Source organism: Chanodichthys erythropterus, chromosome 17 (assembly GCF_024489055.1).
Source record: "Chanodichthys erythropterus isolate Z2021 chromosome 17, ASM2448905v1, whole genome shotgun sequence".
NCBI classification, from domain to species: Eukaryota; Metazoa; Chordata; class Actinopteri; order Cypriniformes; family Xenocyprididae; genus Chanodichthys; species Chanodichthys erythropterus.
In genome coordinates, this window is record NC_090237.1 from 9329818 (window position 1) to 9357588 (window position 27771).

The 27771-nt window shown below is 37.2% G+C and overlaps 1 protein-coding gene across 1 annotated transcript in view; it reads left to right on the forward strand.

Moving 5' to 3' along the window:
• The window catches only part of gbe1b (glucan (1,4-alpha-), branching enzyme 1b), a 188567-nt gene that overhangs the window by 29716 nt on the left and 131080 nt on the right, over window positions 1-27771 (forward strand). The window contains exons 2-6 of the mRNA XM_067365860.1: window positions 6366-6535; window positions 10097-10212; window positions 19531-19656; window positions 20979-21114; window positions 26502-26592. Of these exons, the coding sequence (XP_067221961.1) occupies window positions 6366-6535; window positions 10097-10212; window positions 19531-19656; window positions 20979-21114; window positions 26502-26592 (639 nt within the window). The remainder of the gene's footprint in view (window positions 1-6365; window positions 6536-10096; window positions 10213-19530; window positions 19657-20978; window positions 21115-26501; window positions 26593-27771) is intronic.

The window sequence follows — 27771 nt, forward strand, 5'->3', positions numbered from 1 at the left end:
TGACCGGCCAAACTCACACTTGACCGGGTTGACGATGAGACCATGCTCACTGAGTCGGCCGAACAACTGCCGGAGGTGTGTCAGGTGGTCGTCTGCGGACGCGCTGGCCACAAGAATGTCGTCCAGATAAACGAACAGGAAAGGCATGTCCCGCAAGACAGAGTCCATAAGGCGCTGAAATGTCTGCGCTGCCCCCTTGAGGCCGAAGGGCATCCTTAGGAATTCGAAAAGGCCAAAGGGTGTGATGACTGCTGTCTTGGGGACATCCTGCGGGTGGACCGGCACCTGGTGGTAACCGCGAACCAGGTCCACTTTCGAAAAGATGGTGGCACCGGCTAGGTGAGCGGAAAAGTCCTGTATGTGCGGTACAGGGTACCGATCGGGGGTGGTAGCATTGTTTAGACGACGGAAATCACCACAGGGACGCCAACTGCCATCAGCTTTGGTCACCATATGCAGGGGGGAAGCCCACGGGCTGTTGGAGCGTCGCACGATGCCGAGGTGCTCCATAGTGGCGAACTCCTCCCTAGCGATCGCGAGCTTAGCAGAGTCGAGGCGCCGGGCCCGTGCATAGACTGGGGGGCCCACTGTGGTGATGTAGTGTTCCACGCCATGCTTAGCCACCGCTGATGAGAATGTGGGCGTGGTGATGTCAGGGAACTCAGCCAGTAGGCGTTGATACAGGTCTCCTGTGGCAAGCGTATTCGACAGACAAAGCGCCCCCGCCCCTCCCAGTGTACAGGGGTACGAAGCAAAAGAAAGGGCGTCTATCAGGCGGCAGTTCGTAACATCCACTAACAATCTGTAAGCGCAGAGAAAATCCGCCCCCAGGAGAGATGTAGACACAGCAGCCATGACGAAATCCCAGCCAAAACGCCGCCCGCCGAAACACACCTCCACATACTTCGTGCCATAAGTACGAATGGGTGTGCCGTTAGCGGCATCCATAGGGGGGCCATGTCCGCCAGCCATGGTGTCCACAGACTTCGCTGGCAGGATGCTGCGCTGAGCCCCAGAATCGACCAGCAGCCGCCGGCCAGAAAAAGCGTCAGTGATGAATAACAGCTTGCAGTCCCGGCCAGCGCCCATAGCTGCTAATGAGCGCCGGCCCTGGCTTTTCCCTGTGCTCCAAAACTGCAAGGCTGGTGACACTGCTTGGCTTTGGCCCCAAACCTGGAATGGTAATAACACCACCCGTCCTCACGCTGTCGGCGGGCTGTCACAGCAGCTGCAGTACCCTGGTCATCCACTGGCGGTGTGAATGGGGCAGACGTGTGCTGAGGGGGCAACAGCGCATGGACAAACTGCTGCCGGTTAGCGAGGAAAATCCTGTCTGCCTCCACAGCCAATGCCCGGTAGTCTCTGGAGGAAGGGAGGGGGGAACTGGCCAGTGCGGTGCGCACAGGTGCTGGAAGCTGCCGCAGGAATATGTGGGCGAAAAGGAATGATGGATCCGCCGTGCCCAACACAGCCAGCATCTTCTCCATTAATTCAGATGGCTTGTTATCGCCAAGGCGATTCAGGGACAGCAGGCGTTCTGCCTTCTCTAGCTCCGACAGTTCAAAGAGGCTTAACAGAAATGTCTTAAGTGCGTCGTATTTGCCGTCCGCCGGAGGAGCCTCTAATAGCGCCATAGCTCTGGCTGTCGTCGAGGCATCCAAAGCCGCTACTACATGAAAATACTTTGTAACATCCTGCGTTATCCCTCTCAGCTGGAACTGGGCCTCGATATGTTGAAACCACGGCCGTGGATTGTGCTGCCAAAAGTCCGGCAACTTGATGGTGGCAGCGTAGATCGCGCCGAGATTAGCCGCACCGCTAGCGGCGGCGGGCGCCGCGGCCGCATCATTTTCACCACCGCCGTTGTGTGACATATTTCAGCCTTATCCAACTCACGTCTAGGTCACCAAATGTGGAGTGTAATAAGTGAGGAGACAGGAGACAGATGTACGTCGAGTCAGTTTTACTCTCCACTTCAATACAACACAACAGCGGTACTGTGGTACAGCGGTAGAGCGAGAGATGTAAACCAATAAACCCACAACGTTAACCCGGAAAACTATATCCCGCAACCCGCTCCCTTAAAGGGGCAGTCTCTGGGTGAATGTCTCTATATGTTCAACTTGTGGGCACCACAATATGATGATTTGCTGTAGCCTGGGTGCCAGCCCGAACCCCGCCCACAACATTTTTTGGACGGGAAGTTCGGTCTGGGCTGCGTTCCAGTTCAGTTTTTAAATGCCCTTCCCTCGCTAACTTCACTCGGTCTCGTTGACTCGGATGTACGTCATTGCTTACGTTGCACGAGTGCCCACTTCTGGCGGAACCTTTGTATGGGCTGAACTGGAACGTCCTAAGCCCTTGATCACTTGGAATCTGCAATGGAGCTGATTTATTATTTATTTTTTCCCCTTACAAAATTGTTTAATACAGCATTCTATATGTATATATGTGTGTTTTAAATGTTTAAAAAATAATCAATATATCATAGAGTTGTTTGTGGTGGGGTAAAGTAAACGCGATATGCGGCGACGTCACAATCGTGTTCTATTGTGGGTTATGGAGCTGCCTGAAGTGTACATATGAAGTAGACTCGCTCCCTCGGTCAAAATCGAGGGAGCGAGGGTCTGTCCATATAAACTTCCCTCGTCCACTTCACGAAGTGGAACGCACTTCAAAATGGCGGCAGGGATTCCCCCGAGGGGAAGTGTTTAGGGAAGTTCGCGAGTGCGTGTCTAAAACCGAACTGGAACGCAGCCCTGGACTCCATTGTGGAGTAATTATGCTCGGCTCCCAGAAGGCCGAGCCAATCAAATTGCCAGGGCGGGCTTTAATCGATGATGGACAGGCCATCTGCGGTTACGTAACCACCAACGTCATCAAAGAGCGCTTGGGGAGTTTGATTGACAAGCGATCTAACCAATCAGAACGCCGCATCCGCCATTTTGTCCAACAAAGCAGTCAGGAGTTTAAAGATTAACATCTGTGGAGTTAAACTTGAAAAATTGTGCATATTGACGTCTTTCCGCGTTTGAAACAACATTTATTCTCATGTTCATTCATGTTTATTTGATGCTATAAATGGACTAGTAGGAAGAGATGATCGGTTCACGAGCCTCTTGAGCTGAGGCGCTACAGCAATCTGTTACGACACATTAAAGAGCCACAAAACGTTTTTTATTGTTTGAATTTTTTTAATAACTACACAGTTTGAAAGCTGAGACTTTGTTTAATATCATAAGTAACCTGCTCTGTCTCGTCTGTCGATGTGTTGTCAATTTCTTCTTTGCTCCGCGATGTATTTTCCACTCTGTGGCGTGACAGCACCACGGCTTGTCGGACAAAGCAACAGTAACTAAGGGGGGCGAGTCTTTGCAAAAGGTCAATTAGTTTACAACAATGATGGCTGTTGAAGAACTGAGATGTGTAGATTCCGCCATCGCGTCCGTTATAGAAGATATCGACAGCGCATTAATTTTAAAAGAGGAACAGAGGACCGCGATCAAGGCATTTGTCGATGGGAAAGATGTCTTTGCCGTCCTTCCTACGGGATTCGGCAAAAGTTTGATTTATCAGCTGGCCCCGATGGTCGCTAAGAAGAGTTCTGTTGACAACTATGCGTCGCTCAACATACGTCACTTACTCTGTAGCTCTGATTGGTTGTAGGTCTATCCAATTAAGTGTCTTTCCTGGATCGGTTGAAATACGCCCCCATAATCAAAGCCTAATGGAGCAGTATCAGACTCATATTCTGATTAGAATTGAGTATGACCACGTCAGGCTAGATTTGCTGCCCAAGGAACATTTCTTTTTATTATCAATGTTGAAAACAGTTGTGCTACTTTATTTTTTTTGTGAAAACTGTGATAGTTAAAAAATTTAAAAAATAAAATAAAAAAAATTATTGCATCCTTGCTAAAAAAAAAATGGGATTCCAAAAAGGGATTGTGTGTGTATATATGTGGGTCAATGACGTGATGTCATTTTTTTTTTTTTTTTTTTAATCCAAAGGCCTTAAAGGTACAATATATGTAAAATTTTTGCAGTAAAATATCTAAAAACCACTAGGGTAGTGTTATATATTTTGTCCAGCTGATTACTAACAATATCTCTAATGTTTTCAACTACTTGTAAATCATGAGAAAATTCCCATTCTAAACAGTGACACGGGGCAGTGCAGTCGCCTGTCAATGACGTCATTTACCCTTTGTTACCGCCTTTACTGACGTAGAAACCACATGACAACAGTGCCGTGGACAAATGCGGAAGTAGTGTCTAGCGTCCAGTAAACCACTAGCTTGCTTCAAGCAGTTCCTTATTTACTTCTTGCACGTTTTATGGTGGATTGTGTTACTTATTCATGGAACATAATTACTGTTTACCATCTGCCGCTGGTTCTGTCAACAAGGACAGCTCCCGTAAACTCATGACCGGAAAAGCGGAAGCGGCGCCGGTGACTGTGTCATAATAAAAGTCCCGCTGCTCGTGAGGCGTGTGTTGATCAATCGCTCCAGCTCCTCGTTCAGCTTCCACAACACTCGGTCCTGCTCTACTTCATACTACAGTAACGTTAATAATCACATCCACTAACATGAGTTCTTCCAGACTCCAATCCCTATTCTTTTGCACCGTTTCCGCTCTAAAACTTGGCGTAATCAAACTATGCCTTTGTTTTGAATAGGCTTCTAGCGACCTCTAGCGGAAAAAAAATATCACAAATTGTACCTTTAATAATAATAAAAAACAAAGACACAACACTTTTTTTTTATTGAATCCAAAAGGTTTTAATTATATTTTGCGACATATAAAGTATTTTGAAGTGTCAAAAGGTCATTCGGTTTAACTGTCCAAAGGTCAATACAGCCATTTCATTTGTGATTAAAATATCTTTAAATGTAATAAATGTATATATTTTTATTCTGGCATGATTTTATATCATCATATATCAACATAGTGCCAAATTGTATTAAAATTATTTGTAGAAGTCGTTGCTTTGTTATGAGAATGTCTGGAAAATTGTCATTGATGTCATTCGGAGTGACCAATATAAAGGCACCATTTTGGATCAAGTCATGCGGTCAGTATCATGTGACAGGGTGTGACATCATTCAGACACATGCACAGGACCACATTCATATTTTTACATGCTCATACGCATGTCCCGAATCATCAGGTCATTCGATACAAACGCTATAATACATGGAAAATGTTGTAATATTTAAAAAAAATTGTACTAAATATAAAATGTTTGATTGTCCTTTTGTAAGCAAGCTAGATATCAGCCTGTTTGCATTGTTTGTTTGAAAATATCGTCAGTCGGTATTACCAAATGTGTAAATCGGTAAAACCAAAATTTTGGTTAAAACAAATGACTTTTTTTTGGTGACAAATTTCGTCCTTCTTGTAAAAAATGACAAAAGCAGTGTTAATTGATTATAAAAACCACATAATCTCATTGTTAACATTTAATAAAAACATAAAAACACTTAAAAACATAATGTTTTATGTTTTGATTTTTTTAATGGAAATTGAGCAAAAATATGTTTTATATAAACATTTTTAGTAACCCAAATTAACCACAATGCTTAACAAATGAAAAGTTCTTCATCTCATATTATCACTTTATGGATGCAAACCAAAAGATTTTTCATAATAAACTGATGTTTGGCACCAGTGCAAAAGCAACTTCACATTATGAAACACCCGTGTTAAAAACAAGCAAAAAGAATCTGAAATATCTCACATGGTATAAATGGATTTCAAAAGTGGCACTTTGTATCAGATGTAGATACTATTGTACCATCAAACAGCCAGTGCTTCTGTGCATTCACGTGAAGCTAGTGTATTTGTGAAAAAGGTACAGAGCCTTGTGGCACACCTTTATTGATGGCCAGAAGGTGGGAGGTGAACTTTATTTGCCTTGTAGAAAATCAAGCAGCACTTGGCTGGCTTGATGCCCATATTTCTGTTTAAGAAGGTGGATGATATTGAAAGCAGATGTAAAGTCAAAGAACCGGATGCATGCCTAGGTGTTTAGTGTGATGTAATGTGTAGTGAGATGCCAAGTCAGTGGCATTCTCCATCAATATACATGAGTGGGCGACTGTTTCAGTTTAAGCCAAAAAATACAACTGGTTAACAGCCTTTCACGTTTCTTTAAGTTGGTTTTCTTGTGTATTGGGATATACTTGTTTTGTATTTCGCCCATAGCATCTTTATGGTATGATATATATTTGCTATATAACTGATTCTCAGAGACATTATGCATGTTACATTTTCATACGATATACTGTTGTGGAGTTTGAGATACAGCAGACTGACTCTGTCTGATTTTCCCTGTGTTTTCCTCTGCTTTATTTTTGAAGGTATGGGCTGTTTGAGAAGCAGCTCGCACTCCTTGAGGAGGCCGAAGGAGGCTTTGATCAGTTCACACGCAGCTATAACAGTTACGGAGTACAGCGGATGCCAGACAACAGCCTCGTCTTTAAGGAGTGGGCCCCGACCGCCGAGGCTCTGTTCCTCACTGGAGACTTCAGTATGTCTTTTCTCATTTTAAAATGTTATATACATGTATATTACTCTGTACATCAATGACTATTTTTAATGGCTTCCAATATTACGCTATACTGTACTAGGCTTAAAATACAACATGGTTTTGTGTAAATAAGGTAAAATATTTGATTTAAAATATTTCAAATGTAATGTACAAGTACATGACTCTGTACATCAATAATGATTATTTTAATAGCTTAAATATGGTAATGGCACTATATGCTTATAATAATTATATTTAACTATACTTAAAATACATTTAACTATGCTTAAAACGCAACATAGTTTTATGTAAATAAGGTCAAATATTTAATTTATTTTCAGATTTTGTGTTGTGCAAATATTGGAGCATTATACATGCTTTGTCAAAAACTTTTCAGCTTTATCGCAATTCATAATTCAGAAAGTTTTGTTATTGTACTGATATTTTGTTCCACTGCAGAATTCATAAATCATACAAGAGTTAGTCTGCCTATTCATTTATACCTTATGTCAATTTGTAGTTGACTGTTTGTTCTGTTTGACAGATAATTTTTTTTCATCTTAAACTAGATGAAAGAACATTGCGTTCAGGTTAAGACAAAAAGAAGATTCCCTTCAAGGTTATCTGAATTGCCTACAAGACCAAATACAGTCAGTCAGTCAGTCACTAAGGGCCTTTCTTTTGAAATCTTTTGTTGTCAAAGTCTAGTATAATGATTTCTCACCAAGAAAGTGCATGAATGCAGGATTTGAAGGCATTTGCTTGTCTTTTCTAGTCATTAGGAAATGCAAGTTTTTTTCTAAAAGAAGTAATGAGCCAGACTTTACAGACTGCAGGCCAAATTCTGCAGTCTTTGATCACATGGCATTGCTTTTGAATAAACAAATGATTCTTAGTTTTTTATTTATTTATTTATTTTTCAGAGAGAATATAAATTAGACAACAAATAGATATACATCACTATTACTATTGTTCATACTAGGGTTGGAGTGTGAAACCCCTAACCCTAATATAGCCCTAATTTTTAAAATTCGGCATGCAACTTGTGCAACAAACATGAATTATAAGTCAGATCATGTGTTTTTTTGTTTTTTTTTAAATAGAGTGGTGTGCTATTTCACTGTAAAATAGCCTTTTAAATGGTTGCTAGAAAATCACCATAAAAAAATCACTAAGGGTGTGTTCACACTTGTAGTTCGGTCTGGACCAAAAAAAAAGAAAAAAATACATTTAGTCCTAGTTCGCTTAGCATTTAAAGATTGAAAAAAAAAAACCATTTGTCACGGATCTTAACATCCAAAACAATACTGTGCTCTGGGCTAAGTGCGCTCATTGGGTCTCATTCATGAAACACGAGCAGAACGAATTTTTGTGTAAATCGTGTGTAAAGGGGTTCTGGCGTAAATTTTCGGATTCATTAAAATGTTCGTATTTTCCAAATGTTAGTTGGTACGAAAGAAATCTACAGCTGCTCCCAGCCACACGTAAATAGTGCGTTTAACATCCGAATGTTTTGCTCATTAATAAGGCTGCTTTTTAATTCACCTTAATAAGGTACATTACACAGCATTTTGAAAAAATATTATATATAGTAATTACATATCTTTTTACTTTTATTGTGAGAGCCAGTAATAGCATCTGCAAACGGAGCACTTTAATCAAATAATTAATTGATTTCAATAGGGCTGGGCAAACTAATGGCCCCTTAATTGTTATGGAAATTGTTTCCTATAAAATGGCCAAAATCCTTCGTTTGGTGTCATAATATGATGCCCATATATAGTTGTCAGTCGGATTTAATGGGCGGGATTTATGGTAATTGAGAATGAGCGTGCACGCGTGTCCCATTTACGATGGATTGGAATTTATTAACACACACACACACATTTCACAAACACTTCTGACGTTTACGAAGTATTTGTGAATCAGGAGAAAAGTTTTCAGGAAGGTCTCTTTACACGCAAATCACTCACGTATTTACTCGTATATTTACGAATTTTTCATGAATGAGACCCATTGTACGTGCATACATGATATTTTGACCAGTTGAGAACTCGTGAAGGGATTATAAAATGTGTAAAAGAGTCAAAACAGCTGCAGGAATTCCTCAGTTGCACACAAATGAAGATCTGCTGCAAGGAGACAGTGTTTCTGATGCTTGTACCAAACTGTAATTATGTACCTCCTATGACGAGAAAAACAGGTATGCTTCAGCATTCTGTCCTTTTTAGGCTCGTATCTTGTGACATCACGTCCTGTTTTTGGTTTGTTTAGATGTCCTTGGTCTGTTGCGTTCATTTTACAGTCGAAATGCACCAGAGTTCTTTTCAGGGGTCTCGGTCCGCTTCTTTAAAGTGCATCAGGGTTCTGATCACACTTATTCAAATAACCGCACTAACAGAGTAATTAGTGTTCGTTTTAATCAACCCAAACCTGAACACACCCTAAAAATACAGAGACATTCCCCTTTGGGGATTTATAAAGTAGCATTGTATCATATCATATTGTATCAGGTATTACAATATGGCATATTGGTACCTGTTGGTACCAACTTACAAAGTGATAATGTTGAACTACCAAAATCAGCTTTTTACCATAAAATGTGAAAACCAGCATAATAATACCTTTTGTACAATAGAAAGCTACATGATGAATCAAAGTATCGTAAGTAGCCTGTCCATAAAACATAATTCTCATACAGTAGACGATGCACCAGGGAAACGTACATGACACTAAAATAATGCATTAAACAAGAATTAAATATCTGAAAATGTAACTCAAAACACCCAATATACTTATAACAAAAAAAGAAAGAAAAAACAAAAATCATGACATCTATTTATAGTTAATCATATGGTAATTCGTAATTTTTTTTTTACTTGCAGAAACCTTATACTTTATAGTGTTTAACAGTAAAATTAAATGTTATACAATGTTAAACCATTTACATTTATTTGCCGTTTATGGTAAGTTAACCAATTAACAGGTTTTTACTGTAAAAATTTCATATAATTTCTGTATAAAGAAAGTGTATTTTTCTAAGCATATAAATGTACGCTTTTTACCTGGTGGAGGATAAAACAGACAGAAGTTGACTAGATTATCTAGTTTTTTAAATTAATTTAATTGTGCTTCAGCTATTAGACATGTTTGCAACAACATCAACAAAAATCATCTCCATTTGCGCCATTAAAAACCTATTTGAAAATGGTGTCAAATTATGCATCTATGGAGTAGGAATTAATCAATCTGCCCCTACTATATAAGTCTGATGTCCCATGTTGTGGGGCGTTTCAGTGGTTATTTCAGTGGTTATAACTCCCAACTTATGGCTATGAATAGTCTTTTTTTTTTTTTTTCTCTAGCAACGATTCAGAACACTTTAGCAATATCAAAGCAACACACTAAAAATCACTCTCACCAAACGCATCAAAATGTCTTTGCAAGTTTTGCACAGTCTACAACTACTACATTTTTCATCATAAAATGTCAAAATCCAGTTTAGATAATATTATATATCCAACATGGAAAGTTTTAACTGTAATTCATTCTTTTTAATAGATGACTGGAATAATTTTTCGCATCCCTACACTAAAAAGGAGTTTGGCAAATGGGAGCTGCACATGCCCCCAAAAGAGGACAAAACACCTGCTGTCACTCATAACTCCAAGATGAAGGTGAGCAGACACATTTGCTGGTTTGTTTACTTCATTAGCCTGAACGAGGCGCTGAGGTATCATGAAGCCTTTATGCGCTGTCAAGATGGATTTATTATTCACCGGTTTTATGGATGGCGTGTCAATGTTAAAGATACAGGAACAGCTGTGACTTTCAAGCCATTTGAAGCTCTTCAACAGCATATGTTTTAATAACTCCATTTCCAATTTGGAGTTTCTCACCCATGAGGTTCAGGTTGTACATTCAATTAAAGTCAACAAGCTGAATGGACTTTATTTACTTTAACACACTTTCCTGATATTATTCTTAATGATTCATCTGTGCATGTTATTTCTTTGTAATCTTGCAGTAAAATGTAATAACTTGCTCCATTACTTTCCATCACCTATTGGCCATTGAGTCAATGATATATAAGACTGTCCAAGATAAAGAAAAGAACAAAATGAGATATTATGGAAATAACATCCCAACATTTATTTCCATCAAGAGGTGCATCAGTTTTTGGTCAAGATCTTGTATTGTCCTACGCCTTCCCTAAAAAAGGAACTGGCGCTGCATTCGTTCCATAAGTAGAATAGGGAAGGCATAGGACATACAGCATAAGCTTTTGCATATTTAAATCCAAACAGCAACTTTTCATTTTTGACCGGGCATTGTATATTGAGCTCCTGTTCATCACAGACCTTCGTTCAGGCATTTAACCAAAAACAAAACAACCATTGACTTCGAGACAATGGAACAGGAATTGTCAGACGTTTTTGGCTTACAAAAATACTTCATCCCTGCATCGCTCTATAGATCCAGTTGCTGGCCATCAGCATGAGATTAATTTCTAATCTATCTGTGTACAAAGCTGTTACAGTATCTCTTTGTTTAGTCAAGCTTCTTCCACTTATGCTGTCCGTTATGTTGTGTGACACACTGGCAGAGGCTTGATTGATGGCAGGTAGGTGCCACTCACTGGGCACAGGCTGCTTTTCTGGTTGCTTTGTTCTTGTTGTCTCCTTGGGTCAGGCTCCGGACGATAAGAACCAGATGCAGAACCTGGCCCTGTCCCAGTTCAGGCCCCCAGAATGGACTCGGATGAGTTGATTGTCAACTGGATTATGTTCCTGGTGAAAAGTGGTCCAGTCAGACTTTAATTATGCAGGAAGTGGACTGTCCTTTTCTTTCTGAGTCATGCCTCAGGCTTAGGAGAGACCTTGTGTTGTTATGGGCCTTTTAGGGTCTTATATGCACTAAATTCAAGACATTTAGGCCTGGTTTCACAGATAGGGCTTAGATTAAGCCAAGATTAGTTCAATTAGGACATTTAAGTAGCTTTAATAAATGTGCCTTAGAAAAAAAAACATTACTGCAATTATTACTATTGTAAGTTGCTTTCAGTTAAAACAGCTCAAACATCTATTTTAGTCTAGGCCTAAGCCTTGTCTGTAAAACTACTACTTCTGTCCACTACAATAACAAAAAACAAAACCTTTGTTAATGTTAGTTAATAATACAAAAAATAAAATGTTCATGTTAGTTCACAGTCCATTAACTAATGTTTAAGGGGACCTATTATGCAAAATTCACTTTTACATTCTACGTTTGAACATATGTGTGTCACAGTGTGTACATAACCACCCCTATAATGGTTTAAATGCCCCCACTCATTTTTATTAATCTCCATAAATCAGAAGCTGTGTCTCAGAATAAGCCGTTTGCAGTTTCTATGCAATGTGACATCACTTTGCATAAGCCCCACCCATGACTGCTGAGGGAATCTGCTCTATTAGCATAGACCCCGCCCTCAATGAGCTGTACACTGTCTGCCATGTTTAAAGGGTTAGTTCACCCAAAAATGAAAATTATGTCATTAATGACTCACCCGCATGTCGTTCCAAACCCGTAAGACCTCCGTTCATCTTTGGAACACAGTTTCAGATATTTTAGATTTAGTCCGAGAGCTTTCTGTCCCTCCATTGAAAATGTTTGTACGGTAGACTGTCCATGTCCAGAAAGGTAATAAAAACATCATCAAAGTAGTCCATGTGACATCAGTGGGTTAGTTAGAATTTGTTGACGCATTGAAAATACATTTTGGTCCAAAAATAACAAAAACTACAACTTTATTCAGTATTGTCTTCTCTTCCGGGTCTGTTGTCAATCCGCTTTTATGACTCCGCAGTGACGCTGCTGACATAAGACGCTGCTGACGTGTTATCTGGTGCACCCGAGCTTCGTTTACAGTCTGAGGGAGACTCACGCTGTAAACAAAACAACCTTCGCAAACATGTCTAAGGATTTCGACACAGAGGAAGACTTGCATTTTTTTGCTCAGCCATATTTATTTGAACCCCAATATACGGACGAAGAACTAAGAGTGATGGAAGAAGGTCCTACACAGCAGCAACCACTGTCACAAGCAGCGTCAGTGTGGAGTCGTGAACGCGGATTGACAACAGACCCGGAAGAGAAGAAAATGCTGAATAAAGTCGTAGTTTTTGTTATTTTTGGACCAAAATGTATTTTCGATGCTTTAAAAAAATCGAACTAACCCACTGATGTCACATGGACTACTTTGATGCTGTTTTTATTACCTTTCTGGACATGGACAGTCTACCGTACATACATTTTCAATGGAGGGACAGAAAGCTCTCAAACTAAATCTAAAATAACTGTGTTCCGAAGATGAACGGAGGTCTTATGGGTTTGGAACGACATGAGGGGGAGTCATTAATGACATAATTTTCATTTTTGAGTGAACTAACCCTTTAATCTCCTCACCAGAACATTTAACAGCAGCATTTAAGTAGGAAATATATTATTATTAAAGCTACTAAAGTTATTTAATCAAGAGCAGTGAGTGATTTTCTGCTTTTGTTTTGTTGTTTGGTTCATATTAACAGCATATATATCAGAAAGTACTGTATATTATGCTGCTGTCACTTTAAAACACAGATCTAATATACTTATGCAATTTCTTTACTTGCTGTTTACGTTCACAGACAAAACTGACTGTGTTTATGTGAACTTTGTATTATGTGAATGTGTATTTGACAGTTTAAGTGCAATAAGACATGAAAGAGAACTTAGTTTAATACTCACGCCATCTGACAGCCAGCTTTCTGTGTGCGTGCTTTGGATGTGTGCGCTCAGAAAACCATATCAGAAGTTTAAACTGAAATGTCTTTAAAATGCATGCAGGTAATAAACTTTCATGATTATGAAGAACTGCAAAGTCACGTGAGTGTGATCAAAGCCAAACAGATGTTTTGTTAGCTTTTGGCAGAGTATCTGAGGCACGAGCTGTACAGGAAAGTGGGGCGGGGAGCAGCAGCTCATTTTGCATTTAAAGACACATGCACGAAAACAGCATGTTTTTCCTTTCACTAAAAAATTGGCATTTACAACATGGTATTATAAATGATCTGTGGGGTATTTTGAGTTGAAACTTCAGACACAATCTGGGGACACTAGAGCCGGGTGAAAAATCCTCCTATTACCCACAGCACAACAATGGTCTGCTACATATGATAAACAAATAGTGTGTGATTTTTAACAGTATTTTTATTTATTGAAATTAATTTTAATTACATAGCATTCTATTACATTTAATTACGTACTAATATTATGCATTATTATGCACTGTAAATTATGCAAATATACAGCCTTTAAATGGTTCTTCTTATCCTATGTTCTTCTTGCTGTCATATAGTGTCTCTCTCATTGAATGGGACACAGAGTAAAATTGAAATAATGAATAATATATGTGTCAAATAATGTTCTTAGTCTTTTCCTCCTGTGGGGGAGACAACAATAATTTACTATGAAATCAATGGAAATTAAATTAAATACAATTTATTGTGTAACCAAAATACCAATAATGCCCAAAAGAAAAAGAAAAAACTTAGCGTGTGACTTTTATTTATAAAGAAGCCCTAAATACAAAGGGACTCTTATTTTGAAATGTCTGTACTATTGCAGGCTGATCCTTCAGATTCTTACAACCGTCTAAAACATTTTATATAAAGGCCATAAAGTAGACATTGTAATAATTCATCAACTTGAGTTCATTAGCAATTGCTTGGGATAATTCTGCGCTTTTCATTGATTGAGAATCAAAGCAGTCTGAAGCGCTGTTGCGCGAGCTTGTAGAACGCGCAACAGCACCCCCTTGTGACTTTGCAAAATGCAGCGCCCGTGGGAATGTTAGCGAGAGTAAACCGTTCTGATGCACACATAACGAGCAGGTACAAAACGACTAGTTAATCGATCACGTATGGTTTCATTATTTTGGGCGGATACAAAAGTACACGAGGATAAAAATAATAAAAGCAAAAATGTGTCTCCAAGTATACTTGGGCGGCCGTTAATATACATAGGCGGCCCGCCCAAGTAAAGTCTATGTGTGGGAAGCACTGGACTTATATTACATCTTGTAAAAAGGGGCAAAATAGGTCCCCTTTATCAGACAGTTTTTGATCTTAAAATATATATTAGTAAATGTTAAGATTAATGTTAAGATAAATGTTAGTTCATGTTAACTAATGTAGTTAACTAATGTTAACAAGTGTTGTTACCAGAAAACCCAAAACCTTTGAATAGTAGAAGAAAACAGGTAAGTTATGTCATTATAATAGGAACAGAAATATATTCTTTAATCAAAGAAATGCAAAACACAATTTCATGCTCGGTAAGAAACATTCACAGCCAGTAAATGTTCTCCGTAAACCTGCGACTGGACCCTAATTTGACAGTACAGCAAAGTGACAGACATTAAATGAACTCAGTAAGAGTTTTGTCATCATCCATTTATCCTCCACCTCACCCTGCTTTCATTGACACCGTGTGTCTGCTATTTTCTGCTATTTTCTCTCCATCAGTCTGTCTGGCTCAGCATCTGTCCATTCTCGCACTCTTTTCTCGGTAATTATATAAACCGGCAAACCCATGGTGTGGTGGTTTGGCGCTCCCGCATGTCCTCGGGTGAGGAGCTGCTAATGATTGAGCCCCACTGGGACGCTGCTCTGTAGGTCACCGGCAGGTGCCAATGGCTCTGTCATTACCTCTTGCTGGCAGCTTATGGAGGGGACCATCAAATGATCCATTTGCTTTTTGGCCCAGGAAAGAGAGAGATAGGAAGACTCAGGATGAAGTGCTCCCTGGGGTGCATTCACATGGTGAGAGATGCTCCGTTATCGATCTGCGCTCCCGTACTGGCAGTCGTGTGACTGTGCGTGGCAGTGGGGAGGAAAGAGTGACTTTGAGTTAGTTGAACCGTGGACTAGTACTCACCACTGTTTTCTGGCTCTTGTTTAGAAAGTGGGCTGGAAACGTAGTGCCTTAGGCTGGTTTTTACTCTTTCTTTTTCTATTATGCTCACCAACGCTTTTATTTAAATAAAGAACACGGTAAAAACAGGCATATTGATTAAATATTATTACAATTCAAAATAACTGTTTTCAGTTGACCCTTCACTGGGAGTTTGATTGACAAGCCATCTAACCAATCATAACACAGAATCCGCCATTTTGTCCGACAAAGCAGTCAGGAGTTAGAAGATTAACCTTGGTGGATTTGAACTTAAAAAATGGTGTGTACTGACATCTTTCGTGTTCGAAACAACATTCCTTCTGATGTTCATTCATGTTTATTTAATGCTATAAATGGACTAGTAGGAAGAGATGATTGGTTTACGAGGCACTATAGCGATCTGTCACAACACATTAAAGAGCCACAGAGTGGTTTTTATTGTTTGAATTTCTTTAAAAATTACACAGTTTAAAAGCTGGGACTTTGTTTAATATCATAAGTAATCTGCTCTGTCTTGTCTGTCCGTGTTTTTTTCACTCTGTGTGAAGTGACAGCGTCATGGCTTGTTGGAAAAAGCAACAGTAAGGGGGGCAGGTCTTTGTGAAGGGTCAATTGTAATATATTTTTATATTATATTATATACAACAGTTAAATCTGGTTCTCAAATCTGATTGTCTGAGAGCCTTTTCCAACCATGCGACATTCCCCCAGTATCAGCACTGGAACCGTTTCACCATTTGTATCATTCCGCTTGCAACGACTGTCATGGCGATCAAGCCAATCCAACATATTTTTTACAAATACTACTGTTGTTGCGTCACGGAATGTCTTTAGAGTTTTTTTAGGTGAGAATCTATTTAGACCTCAAATATGTGACCTCCAGGTGCTGCCTTTGTATGTTTACTGAATTGTTTGCTTGTGTTTATTTCCTATTGTCTTTTATAATGGCTATTGTTGTTAATTTAAATAATGTTCAATAAATGTTAGGTATATTTTGTATAAATAATATGCCATAATTGGTATTGAAAAAAATTCCGTTAGTGATTGTGATATGGACTTCAGTGAAAGTTAAATTATTACACCATTAGATGGTGGCAAATACTCTCTTTATGAGTGAGTCAGTAGTAAATTGAAAGGGACTGGTTGTAAACAAGGAATTTGTTTTAGCGCTGTAATGGGAAATCCCCTTAACTTTTAAAAGGACAAAGATATCGACATTCAAACAGATTTTTTATAATACATATAATATTATGGACATCAACATGAAGAATGAATGCTATATCAGATGCAGGTAATACACTCGTTTAGTCAATATCTCTCTAATAATACCATAACATAATACAATTAGCTTCAATGAAGCGACTCAACGTTCCTTTGTTACTATCTCAAAAAAGTGACGTTTTAGAATTAGTAATGGAGGCTTGGTCACAACTGTTAAACTGTCAACTTGATATTTGAATCCATGGTGGAAGGAAGTAGTTCTACACAAAAAAGGGTTTTTAAAGACACCTTGTTGTTGTTTCTTATTTATTGACTCACTTGTGCCGTGCCGTCGGACTGTTGTAAATGCCATATCACACTTGCAGCCATATATTACATTACATTACATTTCATTACATTGGTTTTTACAAATCTGAATGGCACACGTTCCTGGCATCTATAAATCCTATACCGCCCCCTCTTGTGACCAATCTACAACTGAAGATCAATGGAAAAACACACTCTGACATTAAAATCACACACTGCTGTCGAATGCCCTTTAGAACGGATTGCTTCTGTAGTCTAATCTGGGACATGTGATGAGTTTTTAATATCTGCGAGTGAATAGTTTTGCTTCAGCCTATAAATAACACTGCCAATAGTACACAAAGGATTAAATTACCCTTTCCGATTCTGATCAATGGTTTTGTGCTGGCTAATAGCTTTATTTCAGACAGCCCAAGAAATCTTCTCTGTGAGGAAAACACAGTGTAGCATAATAAACATATGGACATGATTACACATCACTTCAGTGACACTGAAAGGTCAAAAATAAAAATTCTAAAAATGTACTCACTCACATGACATTCCAAACCCATATCACTGTTTATATATTGATATGTATGTATGTATGTATGTATGTATGTATGTATGTATGTATGTATGTGTGTATGTATGTATGTATTTATCTCTATATATATATATATATATATATATATATATGTATATATGTATGTATGTATGTATGTATATATATGTATATATGTATGTATGTATGTATGTATGTATGTATGTATGTATGTATATATATGTATGTATGTATATATATATATATATATATATATATATATATATATATATATATATATATATATATATATATATATATATATATATATATATATCTATGTATGTATATGTATATGTATATGTATATGTATATATATGTATTTGTATATATATATATATGTATATATGTATATATGTGTGTGTGTGTATATATAATATGTATGTATGTTAAGATGCTTTATTGTATGGAAAAGAACAGCCTAGACATTCTGCTAAAATTCTGCTTAAAATATATATGTATGTATGTATGTATGTATATATATGTATGTATATATATGTATGTATATATATGTATGTATATATATGTATGTATATTTATGTATGTATATATATATATATGTATGTATATATATGTATGTATATATATGTATGTATATTTATGTATGTATATATATATTATGTATATATATATATAATGTATGTATATATATGTATGTATATATATATATATATATATATATATATATATATATATATATATATATATATATATATATATATATATATATATATATATATATATATATATATATATATATATATATATATATATATATATATATATATATATATATATATATATATATATATATATATATATATATATATACATATATATATATATACATACATATATATATATATATACATACATATATATATATATACATACATATATATATATATACATACATATATATATATATACATACATATATATATATATACATACATATATATATACATACATATATATATACATACATATATATAATATGTATATGTATATATGTATATATGTATATGTATATATACATATATATATATATACATATATATATATATACATATATATATATATACATATATATACATATATATATATATATACATATATATATATATATATATATATATATATGTATATGTGTGTGTATATATAATATGTATGTATGTGAAGATGCTTTATTGTATGGAAAAGAACAGCCTAGACATTCTGCTAAACATCTCATTTTGTGTTCTTACAAAAGTCATAGAGATTTGGACAAAAACATGACTGAGAAAATTGTGTCATAGTTTTCATTTATGAGTGAGCTGTTGCTTTAAACACTGGCATAAACATCAGTTCCCACGTAATCTTTTCTGCTCTCTCTGTCTATAGTTATAATCTAGGGCATATTGGCAAAAACGGAAAGCGTTTGATCTATTATTCATGTTACTCTTTCAAGTTTGTATGTATATGCCTGTAAAGCTAGTGCCAAGCTAAAAATATAAGTAAACACAAATGTGTTTACCAGAACGCTGCATGTTTATTACCACACTTTGATTTTTCCATGGTTATTAAATCAAATTGGTTATCAAATCGATAACCATGCAGTTTTCCCTTTTAAAAGTAATCATAAACCATTCAGAAGCTGCTTGTTGCCACAAGTTTTTCTCAATGCAATGAATTCAGAATTTTTTTCTGCACAAAACCTCTTTCACCTCCAGCGGTCAGACTCCACTCAAACGTCCTCTTTGCTTGTACCGTGTGACCTTTCTCCATGAGATTGGCCCTTTATCCCTGCTCTCTGGCAGCTGTAAACACATTTTCTCTTACCTGCATTTCCCAGCACCCTTTGCTTGTGCCCACGTCCTGACCCTCTCTGTGTGCCCTTGCCGTTACATCCCTCATTTGTCTCTCTTCCCAGGTGGTTGTTCACACCAGAGCAGGTGAGCGGCTCTACCGAATCTCACCTTGGGCAAAGTATGTGACCCAGCATGAGAAGTCCGTCATCTATGATTGGGTACATTGGGACCCTCCTCAACCTTACATTGTAAGTGATTATTTCCCCCAGCACCGGTGTGCCACAGCCTTTAATTTTGTAGTTAACTTATCATGCGTTCTCAATTTCAACCTTTCTATCTAAAGGGGCTATATGTAGAATTCAGAAACCCTTGTTATTAGCGACACCGGTGGCCGTTAAGTGAACTGCAGCCAGCAACTTATTGCTTATGCTCATGAACACGTAATGTACAAGAGACTGAACATGATAAAAGGCCCTGGCATACACACAAGTTGTTTTCGATCATTCTCTTTTTATCTTTGCAGCGATATACTGTTAACAAATAACCTGGTGCCATCCATGCTGCTGAGAGCGATGTTTAGATGAATATGTAAATATGTGCTGCACACTTTCCTCTCAATAATAAAATAACTGCAACAAAAATGACAGTGTTTTGAAAACAGTAGTTTTCATCTGTGTCGACAGATAAGGTAAATAAAATTACACTTATGATAGTTTGAGTATATTTGAGACTATAAACTGTATATATCTGACTATGTGAGACTATAGTTTGAATTAATCCCTTTTCTTTGCATGACACATTGACGTTACAGTATACGGTGGTTCTTTCGCATTATCCTGAACATTGTATACGCATTAGCTTCATGTGTCATGAACGGAAGACAGTGCACGTAAACATCACTTGCTTTTGATTTTCCTGGCAAAAATGACTACTTTACATAAAATCAGTCTACAGACTTTCATAAACACCATAGGAAGTCGGGAAAGGTCTAGTTTTTTAAGTTGCGTTACAAGCTGTTCACACTAGCAATAACAAATGTGATTAATACATGAAAATTCATACATATAGCCCCTTTAAAGATAACTGTGTGTGTGTGTGTATATATATATATATAATACATTTTTAATTACGATGAGCCAGTAAGAAAAGTATGAAACCTTGTTTCCGCCACAAAATAAAAATATAAAAAAGCTGAAAATTTAAATTTGTTGAAACAACCCAGCATTTTTTAGAGTGTGTTAAAGTTTCCAAGCAAAGCAAACTGTCAAAAAGTAGTTTGATGAAGAAAAAGTCATTTAATTGGTTTCTTCTTACTGCAATTTTGCTTTAATGTCAAGTCAAGACTGTGAACATCATCCCCTCAGACTATGAATTATATATGCTTGTTAATGTCCTCCAGTCATAAGTCATGATACGACGAGATTCTCCAAATTAGCTACTGTCAGCTCTATTCAGCGGCTCCATCTTATCCATCTTATCTAGTTGTATTGGCATGCACTTGTTTCATACTGTGATGTTAATTTGGATGAAGAATTGTTCCAGAGATATTTCCCTGCTGTTTCTGTGCCAGCACAAGCATCCTCGTCCACAGAAGCCCAGGAGCTTACGGATATACGAGTCCCACGTTGGCATCGCATCTCCTGAGGGCAAAGTGGCATCCTACAGCAACTTTACACACAACGTGCTGCCCAGGATCAAAGATCTTGGTAAGAGTCTGCTTCGTTGACACAAAATTGTTGAGATAATGAGAGGCTGTACTATACTGACTCGGGTTAAAAGTGAATTAATCCTCACTATTATTTTCAAACAGATTGTATGTCTGTTGTTTTATTTGTTTTAGTTTTTTTTTGTGTGTGTGTTTTGATGTGTAGTTTCTGTTTTTTGTTTTGTTTGCGGTGGTTTTATGTTATTTATTTTATCATTTTGTTTTTGGTTTTTTTTTTTTTTTGGTTTTGTTTTGTTACGTTTCGTTTTGTTGCCTTACATTAATTAGCGTATTTGACAGTAACGTTTCTTTTACAATTGCTTTAAACATAACATTGAAACTAATTATTTTATCTGTACGTGTCACTTGACCGATTCAACATTTATAATGTTCTTTGTGTCGTTTTGAAACAAAATGTTAAACATTTTTCAACTTTCAATTTAGAATTTGGCACACGCTTTAATACCATTCTACCCTCAAATCATTGTTTTAGCTAAACTCTTAAAATGAAAAGAAGACGGGGAAGATAATTACCACAATGTTATGCTTATGCTCTCTTAAAAGAGACACTTTCATTTTTCACTTCTAACATAAAGCACAATGGACTTTGTCAGTAGCAAGTCTGTAAAGAACTTCATACATTTGGTGCATTACAAAGAAGTACTGAAGTACCATGGTACATGATTACCATGTTTTTTGTTTTGTTTCGTTTTTTGGAAATTTACCAAGACCATGGTATTCTTTGAAAATATCTATTAAGGTAATGTGCTAAATGAATATTGTGATCATTTTGTGCAATAAATACCATTGAATTACCATCCAGTACTTCACTGCACCATGGTACCATTAGAGTACTTTTTTGTAAGGATACAAACATTATTTTTAGCCCAGAGAGGGGTTATGTTCTACCTGCCAACATTCCTCCTTCATCACAAAGTATCCGAGCTGCAGTGGTGCTTAACCCGGCAGACCTGCCGCATTGATGATGAGCCACTGGCCCTGGTGCCAATGTTCTGGGGAGGCTGTTCTCTCAACCAAGCCCCTTTCTGTAGGTCAACACCCTGTTTACTGGCTTTAGTCGCCATGTGGAGTGTTCATTAGTGCTGTCGTGGATGAGGGTTGGAGTGAGGTGTGTTCGAGTGCGGCGATGTGTTTTGGAGATGCAGGGGGTATTTTCAAGTATCCACCAGACACAGAAGTTGAGGTTTAGAAGCCTGTGGTTTAGCGACTGGGGTCAGATAACAGTTTCAAAGATGGTTTTCCCAAAATTAAAAGTTCTGTGTTTCTTCTGTGGAAAATGTTCTGGTCACACTTTTCTGTAAAATGAAAGTGGAAAATGGAGACTCTCACTGTTGGCATGTTTGGTTCGATTATGAACCCTGGTGCGATTGCTCTGTTAGTGCGGTTCATTTGATTAGGTGTGAATGCTGCCTTCTGAACCCTGCGGTGCGCACCAAACAAGCAGATCGAGACCCATCTTTTCAGCTGTCTGCTGAAGTTCGAATGAAGTATGAATGCAGCATGGACCAAAGACATGTAAACAAACAGGATGTGATGTCAGCACACAGCATTGTTTTGGATGTTCGGTAAGTTCTGTCATGTCATAAACCTGACCAATCAGGTTGTGAACATATCTCTATGACTTTAAGTTCTGTATTTTTAGCTTTGGTATTAAAAATGCCAATGTGAACACTAAGCGGACCAGGACTATATATATTTCTTGTTGTTGTTGTTGTTTTGGTCCAAGCGAACTTAAATATAAGTGTGAACACACCCTAAAAGTTGTCATGAAATGGAAGTGGCGATAGCCTTTTCTTCCTTATTGTGACACATATCAGAGTGAAATGACTTCTCGAACAAGGAAAAAAAAAAAAGAAGAGTAGGGTGGACTTGATTTTGTCCATCAAGGATTGATTGGATGGTGGTTGTGGTTTGCTATTGGTCGATCTCATGTGAGTGACAGGTTGTCTCGTCCTCACATCAGTAAATGTGTCATTGTAAAGAAGCGATGTCACTGCAAGAGTGAGGATAATGACACATGCATTTTAAAAAAAAATATGATGTACATGGATGAATTATTAAAGGGTAAGTTCAACCAAAATTAAAATAATGTCATTATTTACTCGCCCTCATGTCGTTCTACACCTGGAAGTTCATCTTCAGAACATAAATTAAGATATTTTTGATAAAATCTGATGGCTCAGTGAGGCCTGCATTGACAGCAAGATAATTAACACTTTCAGATGTCCAGAAATCTACTGAAACATATTTAAAACAGGTCCCGTAACTACAGTGGTTCAACCTTAATGTTATGAAGCGACGAGAGTACTTTTTGTCCACTAAAAAATCAAAATAATGACTTTATTTAACAATATCTAGTGATGGGCGGTTTCAAAACACTGCTTCATGAAGCTTTGAAGCTTTACGAATCTTTTGTTTCGAATCAGTGCTTTGTTGCGTGTATCAAACTGACAAAGTCACGCCCCCCAGTGGTGAACCATTGAAATTTTGAAACACTTATGATGTAACAAAGCCTCGTTTACTGAAATCACGTGACTTTGGCAGTTTGATACACGCTCTGAGATCACTATTGGCTATTTTGGGAGAAAAAGGGAGGAGCTTCAAGATATATCCCGCCCTGTCTTCCTTTTTCATTTGAAATTACGTCAGCACAGTGAATAAAGCTGCGTGTTCCAAGGCACTTTTTTTAGACATTTTCTTTTACTGTTTTAAAATAGATTTTTGGTTTGAATTTAATTGCATGGAATTGGGTTGGCGTTGACCTCCTTAAATCAAAATTTCAACTATAAAATATAACTTTCAGAACTAGAAAATCATAGAAACATGGGATGGACTATTTTGGACAATGTAGACTGATCTTGTATGGAGGGCCACGGAGGCCCCTTGAGAGCCCCATGTAGGCGCAATGATTTCATAGAAATATCTTAGTCGTGGCATCTTCGAGACATGGAAATCATTGAAAACTTTCAGGCCAACTTCAGCATGGTGCCTGGCTGTACCACTCTTGTTTTCCTCAGAAAATATACATTTTTTTTTTTTTTTGTGCTCGTAGGCAAAACAGAAGTATGTGTGCAAGCTTGTTTACATTGAAAATGACCGTCTTCCCACGAAAAGTCTTACGATGCCATTTGCAATAACAAATATTATGATAGAATAATTCATGCATATGTCCATGCAGTAAACCAGAATGTTTGTCGTACTGTGTCTGTCGTTCCCTGGAGTTCTCATTTTTTTGTGGTAACCGGTTTGCATTTCCCTAGACAACTGTGGTTCTGGCATCCACAAAGCTTTGAAAAGCGCTCTGTGTGCGCGTGTGTTGGTGCTCGTACACTCACGCATCATCGGTGAGACGAGCCCCTGGTGCTGTCACACCTCATCAAAAATCCAAACTTTCTCTGAAGCAGGGCGTTGAAGATAGCTAGATAAATAAATAAACCAATCTGCTCAGAAAAACAATGTGAGACAAGCCTGGATTTCCCTCTTGAGTCCTTCCCATACAGTTTCAAAGCCCTGTCAGTGCAGCTACAGCTTGCATGGGGGAACGAAATGCTGGTTCTGTGGCTTATCCGGGCTGATAAGACTTGCATGTGACCCGATGAGTCATTCTGACGGTTCGTCCTGGTGGCCCCTTTGTCTTCACATAAAAGACCTGAATTCTGTAGTGGACGCTTACTGGTCAGAGCTGCAGGGTGGGAAGAGGGAATGTGTTTTGTTGGGTTTGAAGGTTGCCACTGTACTTTAGTGTTTGTTTTAGTTGCTTGAGACTGACCTGAGTAGTGAGGTCATGTCAGGGTTTTGTGTGGCCAAGTTACTATTTTTATTTGACGGTTTTATAATATCCACTTGTTAACAAAAGCAGATGTTTAGAAATTATGTGAAGCTATCGTACTCTGCCTGGGCGTTTCGAACACACTGCCATAGGGACTAGTTCAGGTAACAGCACAGATTGTACTTTTTTCGCTCCCACATGTTTATTTGGCATGAAAACTGTGGCTAAAAGTCATAACTAAAAGTTTGCTGTGTCAGTTTTTAACATACATGTAACATCTTAAAAGAGTTAAAGCAAGGAAGGAAGTCATTTACTCATCCTCATTTACTCATGCCATTAAATATCCACACTTTTTTTTTCTTCTGTTGAATAAAATATTAGATATTATATTATTGTATTATATTATTGTGATTTAAAGACTGTGATTTAATTAAATGTTAAAATATTACAAATATATTATTTCTTATTTTTTTAATATTTATATTTTGTTTAATATTTTTTATTCAGTAATTTATTTTATTATATTTATATAATTATTTCATTGTTTTTATATTGTTTTTTAATATTATTGTTGTCATATTGATATTTAAAGACATTTGCAGCCCTAATTTAAGTTATTTTTTGCAAACAAAACAAGCAAAACGATATTATTTCTTATTTTGTTTAATATTTTTATTCAGTAATTTATTTTATTATATTTATATTATTATTTCATTGTTTTTATATTGTTTTTTAATATTATTGTTGTTGTTGTCATATTGATATATAATAACATTTGCAGCCCTAATTTTTAAGTTATTTTTTGCAAACAAATCAAGCAAAACCATGATATTATTTCTTATTTTGTTAATATTTATATTCAGTAATTTATTTTATTACATTTATATTATTATTTCATTGTTTTTATATTGTTTTTTAATATAATTGTTGTTGTTGTTGTTGTTGTTGTTGTTGTAATATTGATATATAAAAAATATTTTTTAACTTGCAATCACAATGTTTATCAGGGTTTTTTTTTATGGGCCTTTTGTGCCTTTATTTAGAGAGGACAGTATAGAGCAGACAGGAAAGCATTGGGCAGAGAGAGGGGGGCAGGATCGGCAAAGGACCTCGAGACGGGAATTGAACTTAGGTCGCCGTGAACACATTTGCTCCATATGTCTAACCGCTAGGCTATCGGCGGCGACTTTTATTAGTTTTTTAATGTAATTTTACATCCCTAGTGGTGTTTTAGTTTCTAAGTGAGTTAAGCTCCAAAAATGACAAAAAATAAAAACACCAAAAAGCACCGTAAAAAGTTTTCCAGATCACTCATACATTATATCACATATCTTCTGAAGCCAAATGATAGCTTTGTGTAATGAAAAGACTGAAATTTCACTGTCTTGGAGTCACTGGAGTTGAGAATTGAACCAACTGCTTCATTCAAAAGAACTGTCTCCTAAGACACTGATTCGATCCGTGAGTTCAGCTCACTTCAGAATATCTAATTTTCCACTAAAGAAAGAAAGTCATATGAGTTTGAACAGCATGGGAATGAGTAAATGATGGCAAAGATCTGCTAATAATGACTGCTCTCTTTATTGTCACGCACACAGGTTATAACTGTATTCAGCTGATGGCGATCATGGAACATGCCTACTACGCTAGCTTCGGTTACCAGGTCACAAGTTTCTTCGCAGCATCAAGGTAAATACATCTATAAATACATTATTTTCTTTGTTTTCTGACAGTCATAAGCTCTGTTCCAAACCTAGTGAGCTGCTTTGCTGTCTACTGTCTAAGGGGCCGTTCACACAGAACGTGTTCCATTCCACTGCACTGCATTTCCATTGTTTTGCTAAGTAAGCATGCAGTAGATGGATGCGTTTGACCGTTGCACTCGTGTCACGCATATTTCACTCCTTCATGCGTGCAGCATTCTAAAAACTCTAATTCCACTTCCTTGCCTCTCACATTTTTAAACGCACAGAGTGTGTTTTTGCATTCCACTCTGATGCATTTGGCTTTTTTTTCCATTTTAAACATGCGCTAGATGTACGTTTTACAGGACTTTTTTTTTTATTCCAGTGTTCTGTGAGAAAATGTCTCTATACTTTTTTTTCCCATTCCATTGCACTGCATTTCTGTTGTTTTTGTATGTAAACCAGCTCTAGATGGACATGTTTGAATTTTGCGCTGATGTTGTGTTTTTTTGCAACTCAAGCATGACACCGCGTTCTAAAAGGCAGTAGTTTCCAATCTTTTTTCCAGTAGATCACTATTTTAATATTCAAAATCCTTAAGTATTTCATAAATGCAAACTAAGCATTCGAAGCCACACTTTTGTGACCCCTGCTGGCCAGAACAGTGTAAATGCAGTGAAAACTCATCTCAAATATGCATAAAAACACCTTTTACAAACCAATTGCAAATGTTTTATTGAAGGTGTAATCTATTAAATGCAATTAACAAATCATCTAATACCATTAAATACAAAGTGTCTTTATAATATGTGATATTTTATTAAATTGTTGGGCTTGTTTTATGGAGAGCTTAGCTAATCAGACCAATAAAGAGACTTAACTTCAAAATTTCCTTTTTATTATACAAATGTGTCATTAAATGTCTACAAATTTAGAAGAAAATAGAAAAAAAAGAATTTTCGAAACAGTTGTGACGTTATGAAGCCTCGTTTATTGAAATTATGTGACTTTAGCAGTTCGTTACTGATTTGAAACAAAGGTTTCGAAACTTGGCAAAGTGTGTTTCGAAAGCGCCCATCGCTACTCATGGCGCCCATATGTGGCCGTTATATACTCATACCCATATATCTGTTGTTTTTTCCCCCCATTGCACTGTCCTGTGCCCTGCATTCTGTGTAAATCA